Source organism: Engraulis encrasicolus, chromosome 1 (genome assembly GCF_034702125.1).
Source record: "Engraulis encrasicolus isolate BLACKSEA-1 chromosome 1, IST_EnEncr_1.0, whole genome shotgun sequence".
In the NCBI taxonomy this organism is placed as follows: Eukaryota; Metazoa; Chordata; class Actinopteri; order Clupeiformes; family Engraulidae; genus Engraulis; species Engraulis encrasicolus.
The window spans coordinates 35,204,081-35,224,030 of record NC_085857.1 but is presented as its reverse complement, the minus strand read 5'-3'; the positions used below and the strand labels follow the sequence as shown (position 1 = coordinate 35,224,030).

At 44.1% G+C, this 19,950-nt stretch overlaps 1 protein-coding gene across 1 annotated transcript in view; it reads left to right on the top strand.

Annotated features, from left to right (window-relative positions):
- The window catches only part of krt222 (keratin 222), a 28,844-nt gene extending 8,894 nt beyond the window's left edge, over positions 1-19,950 (top strand). The window contains exons 4-6 of the mRNA XM_063208960.1: positions 7,352-7,554; positions 8,577-8,679; positions 19,290-19,950. Coding sequence (XP_063065030.1) covers positions 7,352-7,554; positions 8,577-8,679; positions 19,290-19,503 — 520 coding nt within the window. The 3' untranslated portion in view covers positions 19,504-19,950. The remainder of the gene's footprint in view (positions 1-7,351; positions 7,555-8,576; positions 8,680-19,289) is intronic.

Sequence of the window (19,950 nt, the reverse complement as noted above, 5' to 3'; positions counted from 1 at the left end):
TCTGTAAGTAGGCCTGATTTAGATCTATTTTGCTAAACTTCTGTCCATGACTCAGTCCAGCAAAGAGATCATCAATGTGTGGGAGAGGATACTGTTCAGGAGCGAGCCCCGGGTTCAGCGTCACCTTGAAATCCCCGCAGATACGGATGTCTCCATTCCTTTTTGCCACAGGGACAATAGGCGTAGCCCACTCGCTGATGGCAACTGGCTCCAGTACGCCACTGGTGATGAGGGCGTCCAGTTCAGCATCCACCTTTGAACGTATTGCATACGGCACAGATCTTGCTTTGAGAAATTTTGGCCTTGCATCTGATTTGAGACTAAGCTTGACAGTGATGTCTTTCATGAGGCCTAGCTCACTTTTGAAAACGTCTTGATGCCTCTGTAAAACAGCTGTTAGCTCACTGGAGCTTGGGGACAGCATTTTCACGGTTTGCCAATTTAGTTTCAGGTTCTCTAACCAGACCCGGCCTAAGATGGAGGGACAGTTTCCTTTAGCCACATAGAGGGGAAGTGTCCCCACTTGGTTGTCGCTTTGCACAGTGCCATCAATCATACCAGCCATGGGCACTAGTTCACCTAGGTATGTTCTGAGGGCCTTAAAGCCAAGTGTCTTAGATGGCTCTTATACACCTTCTCAGAGATAATGGACGCTTTGGATCCAGTGTCAATCTGCATTTTCACAGGGTGTCCTTCTAGCAGGGGTTTTGCCCAGTATCCCTCATCATCTGCATCCACTTTATTTATTTTCAGAGTGTGTACGCCCACCTCCGACTCATCAGACTCACTGGACCGTTCATCTTGTTTTACTGTGTGAACTGGCCTTTTTTTCTTTTCTTTCCTGTAGTCCTGCCTGGTTTCGAACATTTTTTCATTATTCTCATTTTTGGTCATTTTGCCAGAATTTCTTTTGCTTTGGCATGCCCGTTCGATGTGCCCCCGTTTTCCGCAATGGCGGCAATCCATATCCTTACATCGGCAGGCTGTTGCTAGGTGGCCCATTCTGCCGCAACGGTAACATGGTCCCTGCCCGCTCGCTCTGTCTGAGCTGCTCATTGCATGCACTTTGGTGGTGGCATGTAGCTGCTGAGCTTCTTTTGATGCCATTTCCATAGAGAGACTAATGCTGATGGCTTTATCCAATGTTAAATTCTTGGTGGTGAGCAACCTCTTTTGTGCTGCTTCATCTTTGAGGCCGCACACTAGCCTGTCTCTCAACGTGTCGTTCAGAACGTTACCGAACTCGCAATGTTCCGCCAATTTTCTCAGTGCCGCCACAAACAAAGACACGGACTCTCCTTCTTCTTGATCACGTTTATGAAACCTGAACCTCTCAGCGATTAATAATGGCTTTGGCGAAAAATGGTCTGACAGAACTTTTACTATTTCAGGGTATGTCTTTTCCCCAGGCTTCGTGGGTTGAAGCAAGTCACGTAATAGGTTGAACGTTTTTGGTCCCATCACCGCTAGGAATGTGGGCACTATTTTCTGATTAGCAATGCCGTTAGCTTGGACAAAGTAGTCAAAACGTTCGGAGTATGAGCTCCATTGTTCAACATTATCATCAAAAGGGCCAATATTACCGATGACGGCCGCCATCCTTGGTGTTGGTTCTTCCCTTACTTCAGGTGTGCTGCTCGCGTTAGCACTGGCAGTGGCACTTGGCTCCGTGAGCTGCTCACTCGGCTCCGGAGCGTGGAATATCTCCTCCTCAGAAGACGAATTTGACAACATAATCTAGCGTCCTCCCCTCGTAATGGAAAACCCGGTGGTTGTCACATAACTTGCCGCGTAGATTAGTTATATCCTCGTCGCCACTTGTTATATCCTACATAACTTTTTAAAAGTAATAAGGCTCAGGAGACAGGAGTATGCTCGAACGTGTGCTTTTTACTTTACTTCTCAGCATATTAAATAATACATCCAGGTTACCCATCATACCCTGATTAAACTACGGTGTGCGTGGGGGACATTCATAACGAAAACATGACAAATTTCAAGTTGTTACTCCTCTGGCATTCTAACTCTGAGAACAACTGTCGAGTTTAGGCCAAATCCCCGAAGGCCAGTGCTGTAGGTTCTAGAAATCCAGCCTGGAGCTGCCGTGGGCTGCTGCTCTGGCTGCTGTGCGCAGAGCTCCTCCTTCTCTTAAAGGAGCGGCTGCTCTTTTTAACAGTCAGTGGCAGATTCTCTCTCTCTCTCTCTCTCTCTCTCTCTCTCTCTCTCTCTCTCTCCATTAGAAATGCTGAACTGTTGAGGTCATTTTGTTTAAATAGCCTAAATGTTTGATAGATTTATCTGCTGGCCTATTCGCCTATACAACTTATAGCGCTGTTCATTTTGAAATTTCAGTATCTTAACTGTAAATGCTTCCTAACATATTCGACACACTTTACAAATATTGCAGTGATTTTTTTCATCACCAAGTATCAACATGACCATTTTTTGAAGATGAGATGCATTTTGGAAAAAAGAGATGAGCTCTGGTCTAATGCGGCATCTGTCTTAAGAAACTCCCAAGGTTTTTTTTCGCCATTATTTCGCTAGCGTGCCTATTCTGAATGAGCCATTTTGATATAGATTAATCTAGATTAATCTAGATTAATTTCATAATTACAGTGAGATTAATCTAGATTAAAAAAATTAATCTATGCCCACCCCTAAATAGAATAGAATAGAATAGAATAGAATCGAACGCCTTTATTGTCATTATACAAAGTATACTGAGATTTTAGCTTCCCTACAAAGTGCACAGTCCTTTATTGATGAACATTGTCCAGTAAGTGTGAGTTCATTGTTGTAACAGCTTTGGGGAAGAGGCTGTTCTTCATCCTATTGGTTCTGGCTGGTAATGCCTTATAGCGTCTACCAGAGGGCAACAGTGTGAAGAGATGGAAGCCAGGATGTGTGGGATCTTTAATGATACTCCTGGCTCTACTTACGCAGCGTGAGTTGTAGATGGTGGGTATGGGAGGCAGGGGGCAGCCTATGATTTTTTGCGCTGTTTTGGTCACCCTCTGCAGTCTCTTCCTGTCAGCCTCAGTGCAACTTGAGTGCCACACTGACACTGCGTAGGTCAGCAGGCTCTCTATGGTGAAACGTTAAAAGGTCGCCAGCAAGCTTGAGTCTAACTGTTCTTTCTTAAGTACTCTGAGGAAGTGCAATCGCTGCTGGGCCTTTTTTACCAGAGCCGAGGTGTTATTCGACCAGGAGAGATCAGCGGAGATGTGTACACCTAGGAATTTAAATGAGCTCACTTGCTCTACACGTTCACCATTGATGTACAGTTGGGCAGGAGCATCTTTGTTCCGCCGGATGTCCAGGATGAGCTCCTTCGTCTTGGAGATGTTCAGGGCCAGGTTGTTGGATGCACACCACTCTCCAAGTTTCAGGACCTCATCCCTGTAGGCCTCCTCCTTCCCCTCGGTTATCAGCCCCACCACTGTTGTGTCATCTGCAAATTTGACAATGATGTATATATATACTGGATATACTGTAGAGGAAACAACACTGAGTGGACAGTAGTTTAGTGACAGGTCATATGTCAGATAATGAATGTATATTCCTCTCCATATGACTTCTGGACCTCTAACAATGTCTGAAACCATCTGGTGAAAAGGAAATGTTCAGCAGCCGATGAAAAAGCCGCCATAGGTCACTAGCGTGCCAAACATATTAAGATTTCAAGAAAACCAAATACATACGCATAGCCTACTGATGTAAACTATATTGCCAACTAGAAATAATTTGGGATTTTTATGAAAACTCGTATTGCATAGTAAACATTTTATCCTTCACTGAATGAAACAGGTAAGCGACTCTATTAAGCACTGTCCCTTTGAATACTATTATGTAATAGGCTATTTCTGGATGCTATCGATTTATATGTCCCTTCCTGGATACTGCAAGGGGCATGCTGTCCCAGTGTCTCAGTGTTACTCAGCTGGCAACCACGGAAACCATCTGTTTACACTTTTACCATAAATCAGGGGGCTACAAAGGGGTCAGTTGTCCCATGCTCAGGGAGACAGGGGGCCCAAAACTGTCGTCGTTACATTGTATATACTGTATTGGATGGGGGGCCCTGTCAGATGACTTTATCCTGGGCCCAGCAAAAGGTGTCAGCTGCCCTGATTGTAATACAGTAGATGGGGGCACGTAATCTAAATTAGGGTGGTCACATCTATCATGGTAGGAGAAGTATATGAACTTCTGAAAGTGAAAGTCAGTGCCTTTGGTCATGGTTATCATGTGGCACAGTGCACACAGCGATATTATGAATTGAAATTGTGAATTGAAAACCTGCTTTAAATTTAAGTCATGAATTTCAATCATGAATTTAACCCAAAACATGTGTAAAATCATGTATTAATTATATCTAACCCTTGGATAACCCCTACATGTGTTGGAAAAATAGTAGTACATGCCTTTTCATTATAAAAAATAGTTTTTTAATTGCCTTTCTCATCTTTATGATATAGCTGCTTCAAAGGCAAGATGAAAATTAGCTTGGTTTGTTTTGCCGCCATGATGCAGTTCAGCATACCCTATTACTCCACACGCAACTAAGCAACCACTCAATGTTGACAAAAATGAGATGGCAAAAGTTGAATGATTTATGATCCTAAGTCATGGGCCATTTGCTTTTTTTCTGTTTGATCGTTAGTATGTGAACCTCTAGTACTATGTAGTACTTTGAAGCATACACTGTAGTATGTTTGTAGGAGCTGGAAATAGAGTGAGTTGCCTTGTGAGGAATGAACGTGAAATTACAGTTGGTATCCCTGGCAGATCCTTGTTGCATCAACAAAGCTGGGCAAATACAATTTCATACACATACAAATATTCAGACACACAGTCATGCAGGCACACACGCACGCGTGCAGGCACGCACGCAGTCACGCATGAACGCATGCACACAAGCACACACGCACACACACACACGCACACACGCGCGCGCGCACACACACACACACACACACACACACACACACACACACACACACACACACACACACACACACACACACAAACACACACAATATCTGCTTGTTCCTCTGAAATAAAAAGGTACACTGTGTTTTGGCACCACCATTTAGTCACCACACCCCTCAGACACTACACACACACACACACACACACACACACACACACACACACACACACACACACACACACACACACACACACACACAAATACACACACACACACACACACACACACACACACACACACACACACACACACACACACACACAAATACACACACACACACACATGCGCGTGTGCAAAAAAAAATGATATGGGTGGGCTGGAGGGTGGTGGGAGGTCGAAGTGGTCAGTTGTCCCTGGCCCAGGGAGAGAAGGGGCCCACACACACACACACACACACACACACACACACACACACACACACACACACACACACACACACACACACACACACACACACACACACACACACACACACACACACACACACATACACTTAGCAGAACGAATCCCAGCCACCCAGTGCCAAGTAAGCTTAGAGAGGGATAAACTGTTCTTAAAATTTGACTCCCAACAGTTGTTACTTTGGATTGTGGCGTTGGTTTAAACATCACAACAGAGTCTTTTCAGCAGATGTCTGTGGCGTGTAAGTGAGACGGATAGCTGTCTGTACGACTGAGGATCAAGGAAGAGCCTGTGTTGCTTTGTGTTTCGCTAAATAGCTGAGCGAAAGATGATCTCTCTTCCGCACTTACAGTATTTAACAAAAAGCGCTATCAGAGGCGAACTTTCCATTTGGCAAACCTAGGCAATTGCCTGGGGCCCCGACAAATTTGTCCTCCATAGGGGCACCAGCTGTCACATCAGTCGCGGTAGAACACACACAAAAGTAGACTTGGTCTTAATTTGAGACTTATGTCAAGTAATCGAAGAACACTAAAATAGCACCAAAACACAGAATTGTATGTCTAGTCTATATGGTGACTTTTGAGGGCCCCATGTTTATGTTTCGCCTAAGGCCACAAAATGCCAAGATCCGCCCCTGAGCGCTATTATGCTTTATTACCCATGACCAAGCCGCTGTACAGACTGCATTCTGTGGGGGGATTTCGAAACAAACGAAACAGCTGAGGACGCCCTACCAGAAACCAAACAGCATTTTTCCTGTCCATTTAACAGCTTTTTTTCCCTTTTCACACTCTTCATCTTGTCTTTCACACGATCAAAGAGTCATTATCTTCTATTCATCAGTCGGTGAGTGTAGCGTAGCGGTTACGTAAGGGGCATCCCTGTTAGAGATGCGCGCAAGGCAGGGCAATATGCGAACTACATGACCCCGTTTTACTTGGAAACTTGCAGAGAAGTAAAAATCATCAAGAATCACAAAGTAGTTTTCAGTGAAAGCCCACCTGGGAAACTCCCATTGTCAATGTGACACAGCACTCCACCGCACACGAGGAAATTGCATTCATGCCCCACCCATGCAAGGGGGGACCAGTTGACTTTGAGGAATACTGGTAGTGCTCTACCTACTCTTCTTTTAATTAACAGGGTGGGTTTTTGAACATTCTATAAAAAGAATGTGTTCTATAACAATGCAAGATTCCAAACTTCCAAACTGTAATGAATGACGCCCAGAATTCAATAGAACATTCACTGCCCGAACATTCCCGTCACACCGGTGTGACGGTACACTCTTAAAGGTTAACTCACTAATGTGTTTGAGAACTTCCAGGAACAATTTGGGGTTAAGTATCTTGCTCAAGGACACATTGATTGGGTCAGGCAGAGCGAGACTCGAACCTGCAACACTCTGGTTGCCAAACAGGCCCCTCAACCACCTGACCCACAACCGCCCCACTAAGTCACTAGGGCAAACATGGCTCAATGGTTAGAGCGCTGGTCTTTAGATCAGAGGACTGCAGGTTCAAATCCCACCCTTACCAGCACATTCATCCATAGTGAAGTGCCCTTGAGCAAGGCTCCTAAACCCACATAGCTGTAGGGCCTGTAACCAATACCCTGTACCTACAATAACTGTAAGTTGCTTTGGATAAAAAAAGCGTCAGCTAAGTATTACATTATTATTATTATTACATTACACTTAGCTGATGCTTTCATTTGTTCAAAGCGACTTACAGTTATTCTTTTTCAGGGTATTGATTACAGTCCCTAGACCAGTGTGGGGTTAGGTGCCTTGCTCAAGGGCACTTCAGCCATGGATGGAGATGTAGGGAGGTCCGGTGGGATTCGAACCTGCAACCCCTAGATCGAAAGACCAACTCTCTAACCACTAGGCCACGGCTGCCCCTCCTGCGTAATGCAAGTGTAATAACGTGTTTGTGACCTTCCCTCCAGGTACTTGACTCGTAATGGTCAGCTGGGAGGCCTGAAGCCCTGGAAGGGTCCAGTCATGGAGATCCACCAGAACGGCGTGGAGACGCTCAGCCCCGAGGACGCAGAGGAGCCAATCACAGAGCTGAGCGAGATGACCGAGATCGACGGCTTCAAGAAGCATCCGGCCATACTGCGCAGGCAGAAGAGTCTAGTCATACTGACGGGTACAACGAGACACGTGCTGAAATCTATCAATCTCTCTTTCTCTCTCTGTCTCTCTCGCTCTCTCGCTCTCTCTCTCTCTCTCTCTTTCTCTCTCTGTCTTTCTCTCTCTCTCTCGCTCTCGCTCTCTTGCTCTCATGCACACACTTGCCAAACATGAACATTGTATGGTATAGGTAAGGTGAAACATACTGCGTAGACAGAAGAGTCTAGTCATACTGACAGGTTGAGGTGCAATGAGAAATGAAGTTGTCTGACATCTTACATAGATACAAGACATACACAAAGACCTAACACACATTATTGCACATTGCAGTAAACATAGCACAAATGTGCGTATAGCAAAATGCTTCACATCAGTTAACATACAGTACACACACACACACACACGCTCTCTCGCTTACACACACACACACACACAAACACACACACACACACACACACACACACACACACACACACACACACACACACACACACACACACACACACACACACACACACACACAGACAGAGGAGTCTAGTCTAGTCATTCTGACAGGTACAATGAGACACGTGCAGAAATACACTATACAAACATACCTGTAGCAGTCCAGTCATACTGACAGGGGGCTGCACAGTTAATCAAAATTCAATCGTAAATCGCAATTTTGGCCACGACGCTTACAAATCGTGGACGCAACGTTTAATCGCGATCGCAAAGACGACAATATAGTGACCTGCCTTCGGGCGTCTTTCGAGCGCACCTTCATTTTGTGATTTTAAATAACATGCCGCACAGAATTTTGTTGTTAAATAATCATGATTAGTAATCGAGATTTAAATTTTGGCCTAAATAATCGTGATGATCATTTTCCATAATGGTGCAACCCTACTGACAGGTACAATAACAGCACGCGCACACACACACACACACACACACACACACACACACACACACACACACACACACACACACACACACACACACACACACACGCAAACACACACACACTCACTAAGACCGTGTCATGTTGTTCTGCAGAGCCCGAGAGGAATACGGATGTGAAGATCGCCACTGTGAAGACACAGGAGATCCTGCAAGGGAAAGTAGTGAGCGAGAGCGCTGAGGGGCAAGGCAAAGTAGAGTAAGTTACTCAAACTTTACTCAAATTATATTTTAACTTTTTTTTACCAGTGGTGTAGTCTTCTTTTTTGGGTGAGTATATTGCATATTTGCATATTTGAGCATTTTTTTTTAGATCAGTATACTATATATTTGCGCTATTCTAAATAATGGATAAATCAATTTTAGGTGGCTATACTGAAATCCCTGACATTTTCAGGTGGGTATACTGTGGATACCTGCGTTCTACGTAGACTACACCACTGCTTTTTTTTTTACCTCCGTCAAGGATGTTGTGTTTTCGGTTGTGTTGGTTTGTTTGTCTGTCAGTAGGATAACTCAAAAAGTTCTGAACAGATTTTGATGAAATTTTGTGGAGCTGTTGAAAATGACAAAAGGAACAAGTGGTGGTGATCCGGGATTTTGTTCCCCCAAGATGTATTATAGGCATAGGATTCCACAGCATGTAGATGTTATGGCACCAGTGACTGAAATAAATGATAGAAGTCCGCAACACTGTTAATGCTCCCAGTGATTTATTTGCACGACGTTTCGGACCTTCGTCATTTTGCACTTGAAAAAGGACGAAGGTCCGAAGCGCTGTGCAAATAAATCACTGGGAGCATTAACAGTGTTGCGGGACTTCTATCATTTATTTCAGTTACTCTATTTTGTCCAGCACCTGTACCACTGATGTGCGCGCACATTCTCTACCTTTATGGCACCAGTGACCCCATGGGCTTGGCGGAGGTTTGCGCTCTCTGAGTGCTACTAATACTTCAGTATAATTTTCTGCACTCTTTCCACCTCTGCATATACAGTGTACGGGTTAACTGCTTCCTGGGAGTTCCACCCATGTCCTAATCGTAAGCCTTCTGTACACTGGGAGTGGTCCTTGGCAATACCCCAACAAGATCACAGTAATTATCTGTTATCATTGCCGGGAGAGTCTGGAGGTAGCTTAGAACAACACACGCACACACACACACTCTCTCACACACACGCACGCACACACACACACACACACACACACACACACACACACACACACACACACACACACACACACACACACACACACACACACACACACACACAGGCACTAGACACACGCACACACACACCTGGGGTTACCTATGTATTTAGGTGTTCTTTATGCGCGTTGTTTCAAAACATCTCTAGATGGCCCAACACACAACAACTCTATAGTGCCACTATGTGGAGTGTCTTATACTGTAAAACATTGCAGCCAGTTACAAACGTAAAAAAGTAAGGGGAGCGTGTCTACAGGCATGTTCCCACAGCCCATTGGCAGTGTTGCCAGATGTGTTTGCCCAAATGCCGCCCAAAAGGTTCTCAAAAACCGCCAAAATGTGCTAAATTCCGCCCAAATTCAACAAATTACACTGACTTCTATGGGCCCAGGCCAGAACGGCTGAAAAAAACGCCAAATGGAATTTTTTTCCCGATTTTTACCCGCAGGCGCTCATCCAAAGTAGCCCAATTGGGCAGGCACACGCCCAACCTGGCAACACAGCCCATTGGTCCCACATCACTAAGACTTTTACCTAACATTAATTTTTAGGCCAATTGGTTCCACAGCCCATTGGTCCCACAGCATATTCCTGCTGCTCCATGTTCCCATAGTTCTAAGAATGTATGCAAATCTAGTTCATGTGTTCCAAAGGCATGTTCTCTTAGTTTACTCGGAAATGTGCAAACATGGAGTTGTAGAACATATAGCCTATTTTTGAATAATTTCCTAAAAATTTGGGAACATGTAGTAGCAGGAATAAGCTGTGGGAACATTGGGCTGTTGGGCCAATGGGATGTGGGAACATAGAGTTGACCTCAAAGTAAGTTGCCCTGCTGCATTAAGTTTGTAAGTTATCTCAACTTAAGAAAGCTTCGAGTTGAGTTAAGCCTTGAGTTGAATTAACTTACAGACAGGCAACAGGGCAGCTTTTTACATTTAACTGGCTTGCAATGTTTTAGTGTTTACTGTAGCTGAATTTAAACATTGGACAGGTGGTCTTTTGTGTGAGGGAGTAGGTGGTAGAGGGCAAACAATAGGAAGTTTGCCGGGAAAAAATACATGTATGGGCCCAGAAAAACCTTCATTGAACAATAGCCGATCTCTGTGCAATTTGGATACCTCACATGTCGTGTTTTTGTACATTGTGGCTACGTTTTGATGACATCGCAGGGTATTATGAGGGTGGCTTGGGAGCTAGAAGGAGGGCCTCCATTTGGCCCCTGATCGTCCCATTCATAACTTGTTCGAGTCCGAGTCCGAGTCAAAGGCACACTCACCAATGACCGTAGTACCCTTTATGGGAGGTTTACCGAAGACTTAATATGTTACCTTTTACTGTACACGAAGTCCTTTATGGAAGAGGATTACAATGTTTGTGTGGTGGGGTTTCATACAGTAGTCTATTAATGCATTAGGGATTATAGTGCGTGTGTGCATGCATGCGTGCATGTGTGCGTGTTGGGGGTGGTGGGTTGGGGGCAAGTCAGTGTGGTCTAGTTCACTGAGATCTCCCCGTTGGTCTGTTCATGAATTGATGGTCTGGGGATAGTATCCTTTATGCTGTAGGTAACATACAACCCCCCCATAGCAGGGGTGGGGAACCTTTTTCATTGGAGGTGCTACCTCAAATTCATCCGAGGGCCATAAACGTCCTCCGAGGGCCGTACTATGAACACAAGCCAAGATTTCCCCCTGCACTTTTGGCCTATATTGAAGGCAGCCACCTTTTAAACAGACCCCACTTTCTCTGGGTCCCCTGAATCTAACTTAATTGTATTGCAAATATATTTTCTAAGATTCTTTAAACTATGTCATATTTCATGTGAAGCTGCAGAACATTAAGCTTCTATCGAGGCCCGGATAATATGGCCTCAAGGGTTGCAAACGGCCCTCGAGACGTAGATTCCCCACCCCTGCCCTATAGCTCCACCCCTGAGTGCAACAAAAACAAAAGTTGACAAATATTGTTGCTAATGTGCAAAAAAGTGAGTGACAGACTCACAGCATTTCACAACAGTTTTTAAACACTGTGTAAAAGCTAAACATGGCAGTGTGTTGCTGCATTTTTCAGCATGAGTGGCTTTACCAGCGGCACCCCATAACGCCTGAGGTGACTGTAGGTTTCCCACTGCCCCACGCCCTCCCTCTGCTGACACAGCGCGGTGAAAAACCGATGTCAACAGGGTTGTACATTTCAACAGGACTGGACAGGGACCCAAAAAACACCTGGGCATTTTTGGCTTAATACTTGCCCCTCACACATACTACAAACTAGAGCTGGGCAATATGACGATATATATTGTTATCGTAATAGAAAATTTTCTATCGTGCCCTTTCTCCTCTATCTAACAAATTTGATCAATTTTATACAATTTAATATTTAATTACATGTCATGTTGTCACTATACAAGCTCTAAGTTCATGTAACTGTAAAAATAAGAATAAAAAAGGTTCACTTTAAAGAAACTTGGCTTTGTGACAACACAATAAAGAGACAATTAAGAGATTAACTGAAAACAAATGCAATTTTGGTATATCGTGATATAGTTATCGTGATATAGGTTTTTTTTCCATATCGCCCATCCCTACAAACCAAAGATCGTAGATTGGATAAGAAGTATCAGTGGGTCAGTGGGTGCAACGGCATGATGGATAAAATTTGTACTCCGCAAAATCGGTCAAAAGATGATATCCGGTTGTCAGCGTTCAGTTTGTGGCCAAATTAACTGCAGCTGTAGGTCAGCAGCAATTGCGGGAGATAATTAAGGACGACTGACAAACATTTACATTGTCCTATGATCCGACACTGGCAGTAGTGGCATTTCTTCCAATACTGACCATAGAAGAAGAATTGTACTCCCATCACGAACATTCTGTACTACGCTCCGATGACATCAGTACACCCTCCTATCTTAAGTCTCCTTGCTACAAACCATTTCCTGATTGATTCAGTCCACTTTCTTTTTCGAAGAGGGACCAATTTGGCATCCCCTCTAATCTGTGGGCCAGTCCCTCAGAAAAAAAACAAGCGCATAAGAAAACAACAGTCGACCCACCAGAGAAAAATGCCCCGTATGCCAGATTACGGTTCCAGCCCTGCATTTCGACGCAGACCTGTCTGAGACACAGGCCCCGTGATTAGTCAAGTCAAGTCAAGTCAAGTAGGTTTTATTGTCAATTTCTTTACATGCACTGGTCATACAAAGAATTTGAAATTACATGTCTTGCTTTCCCATTAGACATAGACTAATCTAGGTAAGGACATAGACAGTATAGACATAGACAGTACTTATACATGGACTTAAGACAGTATGGACATAGACAGTGCTCATACAGACATTTAAAGTGCAAGACTGGACAACAGAAGACTTGTAGAGGACATACATTAAGAGGTATCTGTTGTGCTTTTGTTCTTTTCCTAAAAAAAGTCCTTTATAGCGTTCTGACATGGTAATAGTAGCATTTTGAAGAAAATAAATATTAAAAAAGGTCTGTCAAGTACACCAGCAGCAGTGTGTGTGTGTGTGTGTGTGTGTGTGTGTGTGTGTGTGTGTGTGTGTGTGTGTGTGTGTGTGTGTGTGTGTGTGTGTGTGTGTGTGTGTGGTGTGTGTGTGTGTGTGTGTGTGTGTGTGTGTGTGTGTATGTGTGTGTATGTGTTTAGTGCAGGTAGAAGGTGCGGTGTGCGTCTTGTGTGTGTGTTCGTGTGTCTGTGTGTGTGTGTGTGTGTGTGTGTGTGTGCACACACCATTGAGCAGTGCTAACAGGTTTTGGCATGCTAGTCAGCGGAGGGGAACACCTCACCGTTTTCAAATTGCGTATATGTCTGGCGTCAGGCTTGCCCTACCTAAACGAATGGCCTTTTCATGTGGAACCCAGTGTTCTCACTCATCATCAGGAACAGCAGGGCTGTCAGCATAAGCAGAGTGCTTAGGGCTCTTTGCCCCCCAAATTGGGGCCTCCTAAATTGACTGAAAAGCTTATTGTTATTATTATTATTATTATTATTATTATTATTATTATTATTATTATTATTATTATTATTATTATTATTATTAATAATAATAATAATAATAATAATAATAATAATATTAATATTAATATTATTTAATTATGATGGGGGCTTCCTGACCAGTTATGGTTAGGGTCTCCAAAACCGTAGAAGCAGGCCTGATCAGACATCTACTGTATTACATTTTTAGTATGTAAGGATGAGCCACATTTTAGCTTCTCTCTGCCCATTCTGTGTATGTAGGCATCTAGAGAAGTCCTGCCCCTTTCATTGGGCCATATTAAGTAAGTAGGCTATACCCATTCAGAATCACGTTCTCACTGAATGCGTGCACATCGTTGACTGGGAAAATAGCATTTTACATAGGCCTACATGAAAAGAGGAACCTTCTCCATGGTCCGCCATTTTTAATTTCCAAATAGGCATTTTTAGCTGCAAAACATACCGTCCTTTGGTCATACTAGTAAATATTGGTTTATTATTTATTAATATTCATGAAATGATCAAATTTGGCAATAGGCAGGACAGTTTCAATGAGCAGTTGCAATACCTACTCTGGCCACAATCTTACACGATGCACCTTTGAGTAGGTGATAAGGAATAAGGTGGTGTTAGCCACCAACTTGTCTGAAGCACAAGTCCCACGACAAGTCACGTACCATTTTTAGTTTGCTTGTACAATTAGGCGGGAAAACACCTCACCTTTTGCGACTGCATGCGTCTATGTGTCTGGCGTCAGCCCTGCCCATTTTAAATGTCTTCACAGACGTGTCAAATGGCTTTTTACGAGGTAGGCGCCCCATGTTCTCTCTCTTTCAGAGAAAAAAAGGATAATTGGTATTGGGATTGGTAACAATGACTCAAGCAATTGTTGCTTAGCATGACATGCACTCTTACTGGTGATTGCCTGTGACTTGCCCTTTTGTGGCGTGTAGCGTTTGGTTGTTGTAGTGGGGCGGGGAACCTTTTTCATTCCAGGGGCCACTTCAAATTTTATGAAGTTCCCCAAGGGCCATGATAGGAACACAAACTATAATTTCCCCCCTGCACTTTGGGCCTAGTATATTGAAGGTGGCCACCTTCAGAACACACCACACCTTCACTGGGTCCCCTGGAAATAGAATTGCATTGCAAATGCAGTTCTTATTAATAATTATTATTATTTTATTATTATTATCATTTTACCTTATGTTTTATCTTAATGTTTTAAATGTTCTTTGACTCTAATTTAATACCTTTCTTTCCTTTCTTCCGTGTTTCCTTTCTTTTTCGCATTTGTTAATCTTGTGAAGCACATTGAGTTGCACCTGTGTAAGAAATGCGCATACAAATAAATTTGCCTTGCCTTGCCTTGCCTTCTTAAGATTGCTTTACAAAACATGTTGTATTTCGGGTGAAACTGCATGACATTCAAATTATATTTGGGGCTGGATAGCATGGCTTCACAGGCCATATATGCCCCCCTGAGCCATCTCCCCACCCCTGATGTAGCGTTTGATGTTGTAGAGCAGGGCTATTCAATTAGAATTTCATCTGGGCCACATTTCGAAACCAAGAACTGCAGTCGGGCCACACATTTTCAGACATCACGACCACTGAAATGACACTTAAAATCAGTAGTCCACAAACAAATTTTAAACATTTGTCTCTAACCTAAAACTTAACATTGAATGTGAATGTGTAAGACAAGCAGAAGATTCACAAGCAATAATGTGTTGTACTGCAGTAACAAAGCTGAAATGTATGCTGCTTCAGTTGGGGGCCATGTCTGGGCCGCATGTGGACTGCATCTGGGCCGCATGTGGCCCTCGGGCCTCCAATTGAATAGCCCTGTTGTAGCGCCTGGTCGTGCGGGTTCTGGGGAAGGCTAGGTGGGGTTATGAAAGGCTACAGTGGATTGATTGACAGCCGCACATAGCCTGTTGAGCTTAGTCAGTCAGATGACGAAGGTGGGGGATTTTTGTGTTTTTATTTCCTGATAAGCGGGTTGTATGGAAGAAAGATTTGGAGTACTGGCAAATCTTTTCCCACTATGGTCTTACACACACACACACACACACACACACACACACACACACACACACACACACACACACACACACACACACACACACACACACACACACACACACACACACACACACACACGCACACACACTGCCCCCCCCCCCTCTCTCTCTCTCTCTCTCTCTCTCTCTCTCTCTCTCTCTCTCTCTCTCTCTGTATCTCTGTCTCTCTCTGTCTCCCCTGTAGCCTAAACTGAAGAAAGCTTTACTGCAGTGAAACATACTGATACCGCATATGATGCAGTATGTTTAAAACATACCTTATAATGTTGTATCACTGTATACTCTTTTTCTCCCTTTCTCCTTTCTTTGTTTGTTCTCCTTCGTTTTGGCCTCCTTTCTATCACTTTCTCGATCTCTCTGTCTGTCACTCTGTCAAGTTTCTTGATGTTTGAACGTTGTACTTGCTGATGTAACGCACCAATTGAAACTGTCTGTCAGTTTTGTTGTTGTTGTTGTTGTTGTTTTTGTTGTTGTTTTTCTTTGCTTTCTGTTTTTCTGGAGTTCCGGTGAACTACTGTATTAGTAGTTGGGAAGGAGAGAAAAAATTGGCAAAAATTTGCAGCTGGTGTGGAGCTGGTAATTTTCCCCCCTCCTGCCCTCTAATATTCTGTCTGATGAAGAGTCTCCATTCTGTTCCTGACAGGTGCCTGTGTGGGTGTGTGCCTCCCTTCTATCATCCTTCTTTCATTGGGTGGGGTTGCCGCGTTTGTGTGTGTGTGCGTGTATGTGTGTGTGTGTGTGTGTGTGTGTGTGTGTGTGTGTGTGTGTGTGTGTGTGTGTGTGTGTGTGTGTGTGTGTGTGTGTGTGTGTGTGTGTGTGTGTGTGTGTGTGTGTGGGAAGCCGGCAGGGGGAGGGTCAAAGGGGTCAGTTGTCCCGGGCCCAGGGAGAGAGTTGGGCCAGAATTGGGTTCTAATCACATTGTAAGTATTGGGTGGGGGGCCCTTTAAGATAACTTTGTCTTGGGCCCAGCCAAAGCTGTCAGCGACCCTGGTCGCCCTGTGTGTGTGTGTGTGTGTGTGTGTGTGTGTGTGTGTGTGTGTGTGTGTGTGTGTGTGTGTGTGTGTGTGTGTGTGTGTGTGTGTGTGTGTGTGTGTGTGTGTGTGTGTGTGTGTGTGTGTGTGTGTGTGTGTGTGTGTGTGTGTGCGTGTGCGTACGTGTGTGCGTGTGTGTGAGTGTGTGCGTGTGTGTGAGTGTGCGTAAGTGTGTGTGTGAGTGTGCAATCAACATTATGTGTACTGTACAGTATGTCTGTGCATGAAAGGTGCTAAAACAAACACAAGATGATTCTTCACTGGGCCAATACCAACAGATTTCCATTTGGCTGTCACCATCCTCCTGTCTGTGCAGGTGCAAGTTCATTGGCGTTCAAATGGTTTAGACCAGTGTTTCCCAACTTCTATTGTGACCCACAATTTGACGTGGTCAATACATTGTGACCCAAACTGCGTGTCGCACCGTCAGATTCTTCCAATAATAATAATAAAAAAATATTATCATGCATTTCATATGCATTATATTTGCATCGTATGCTGACATACAATGTGTCTTATGAAGTAGTGGAGAGGAAAAGGCCTATAAACCATGTTTCACTCTGTCTTCAAAATCATAGTCATTTTTAGTGCATTGCATCACAGCTCCGCGACCCACCCAGGAACCCTCCGCGACCCACTTTTGGGTCCCGACCCACCAGTTGAGAAACACTGGTCTAGACTAGTATACAGCCAGTGGTTCCCAAACTGGGGGTCGTGACCCCTAGGGGGATGCAGAGGTACTATGGGGGGGTACCAGGGCTTGACACTAACTTTTTTTCGCTTGCCAGCCACCATGGCTAGTGGTTTCCCAGAGTCACTAGCCACCCAGCTATTCTACTAGCCAAAAATTAGATTTTTTTAATCATCACGCTGTACATCTAACCTCAGAAGATGAGGTGCTTAAAGCAAGAAGATGAGTGCATGAGTTTCTACATTGAAATAAAACAAGCAAATAGAAACTGAGTAACTGAGCGTTTTCTTGAACTTAAATACGGACAATTGATACACAAATGGCAACGTGCAGAATATACAGTATTCTGATATGCCATACCATAGAATAAGCTACAGTACCTGCCAAATTGGCTAGTGACACTGAAATTGTTACCAGCCACAGCCAAGTTTTACCAGCATTTGGCCGGTTGGCAGGTGCCAGTGTCAAGCCCTGGGGGGTACACTGGTATTTGCATACAGCCTTGATATAATACAACCATTCCAGAAAATTGCAGTATTAGTATTCACTTACATGATTAATACATGAAGGGTTCAGATGCAAAACCCCCTAGGTGCCTTTTCAGAAAATAATCTTAATTCATTAATATTTAATACAAAGCTATCAAAATTGGATACTTTTTTTTATTTGATCTATGTAATATAACTATTTATATGTATTATCAAGTACATGAATGTAAACCAAACCAACAACTGGGTTCTCAATATATAGAAGTGCAGGTCTTCAGAAATGGAGTTAGGGAGTTTTGCATCTGAACTCTTCACATGTGCTCTTCGTCATGTTGACTTTATTGTCAGTTTCTTCATATCCCCAGGTCATACAAGGGCATTGCAATTACATTTCTCTTTATCCCGAGGTCATTTCCGGATGCTCCCCCGTCTCTCTCTCCCTCTCGCGTCCCAGCAGAAAAAAAAGTTGGGAGCCGCCGATTTAAACCTACGTAGTTGTCAAGTATTGACAAGGAGTAGGAAGTACAGTACCAGTGAAATGAAATGAAAGACTGCAAAATAAAACTTTCATAATCTGTTTTCCCAGCTCCATGAATTGCTTTCAGAAAGTGTTAGACCGTGAAATGGATGAGTGTGTGTCTCTTTTTCTTTTCATTTTGTTTGCTTAATGGGTGGTTTCGAACACAGCACTGTATGGGGTTGGTGAAAGATGGAAACGCTTTGGAACACGGAGCTTGTTTTGACTCTTGTGAGCAATAGAAATAATATCACTTGATCAGTCTTGGTCACACACCAATGACTTCATAAGAGAGTTGCAGTGCCACCCAGTTCTAGGGTGCATTTCTCGAAACCATAGTTGCTAACTTCATTAGCTACTTTGTTGTTTGCAAAGCAATTTCCCATTGGCAACTACCTAAGTTGCTGACTAGCTAACAACTTCGCTTTCGAGAAAACACACAGTTCTGGGCACAGCTCAGAGCAGAACCAACATGCAAAAGCCAAATTATCACATGAGGTATTTTGACTGTCATTGACTCAGTGTTGCAGTGAAGTATGCCTGGTTAAACACAACAGGCCTTTTGTTTATTTTGTTTTCTGAAACAATATTTCTTCTAATGTAAGTATTTCGTGGACGTGGTTGGTTTTGAAGTTGTACAGTTGATGCATTGTGATAATGTATGATGGGTAAACTGTGTTAAATGAAGATATTTTAAATCTCTCTCTCTCTCTCTCTCTCGCTCTCTCTCTCTCTCTCTCTCTCTCTCTCTCTCTCTCTCTCTCTCTCTCTCTCTCTCTCTCTCCATTCAGCACTGAGAAGATAGACAAGGTCATCAGACAGTGGGAGGGCTCCTTCTTCCAGGGCAACCCCAAGCTGCGCAAGAAGTCGGTCTCCCTGCGCTTCGACCTGCACATGACGGTCAACGACGAGGGCTGCGCCCAGACCAAGCAGGACAGCCTGCCTGACGTGGAGGTGCGCCTGGTCATGCGGCGGTCTCGCAGCATCCCCGCCATCGCCCAGTGAAGACTGGTGATGTTGGGGATATGGGGTGGGGGTGGGGGACAGTGTTGCCAGATTGGGCTGTTTCCCGCCCAATTGGACTGCTTAGGATGGCCGTGTGCGAGTAAAGATGGCATTTAGCAGAAAAACCCGCCCAATTTTTGCCACAGACATCAATAGAATTGGGCGGGATTTTGTGCTTCTAGGCGGGTTTTGAGCATTTTTTGAGCTGGAAATCAGCCTCATCTGGCAACCCTGGTGGGGGAGATGGTTGGTAGGGAGTACATTGTAGAAAAAATATATCAGCATGTGATGAGGAGGAGGGCTGGAGGCAGAATGAGGAGGACAGCATGAGGTGAGATTACCAAGCAGGACAGTCCTCCAGACGTTGGAAGTCATTCGGCCGGTCTCACAACATTGCCGCCATCGCCCAGTGAAGACTGGAGAAGTTGGGGGGGTGGGAGTGGATTT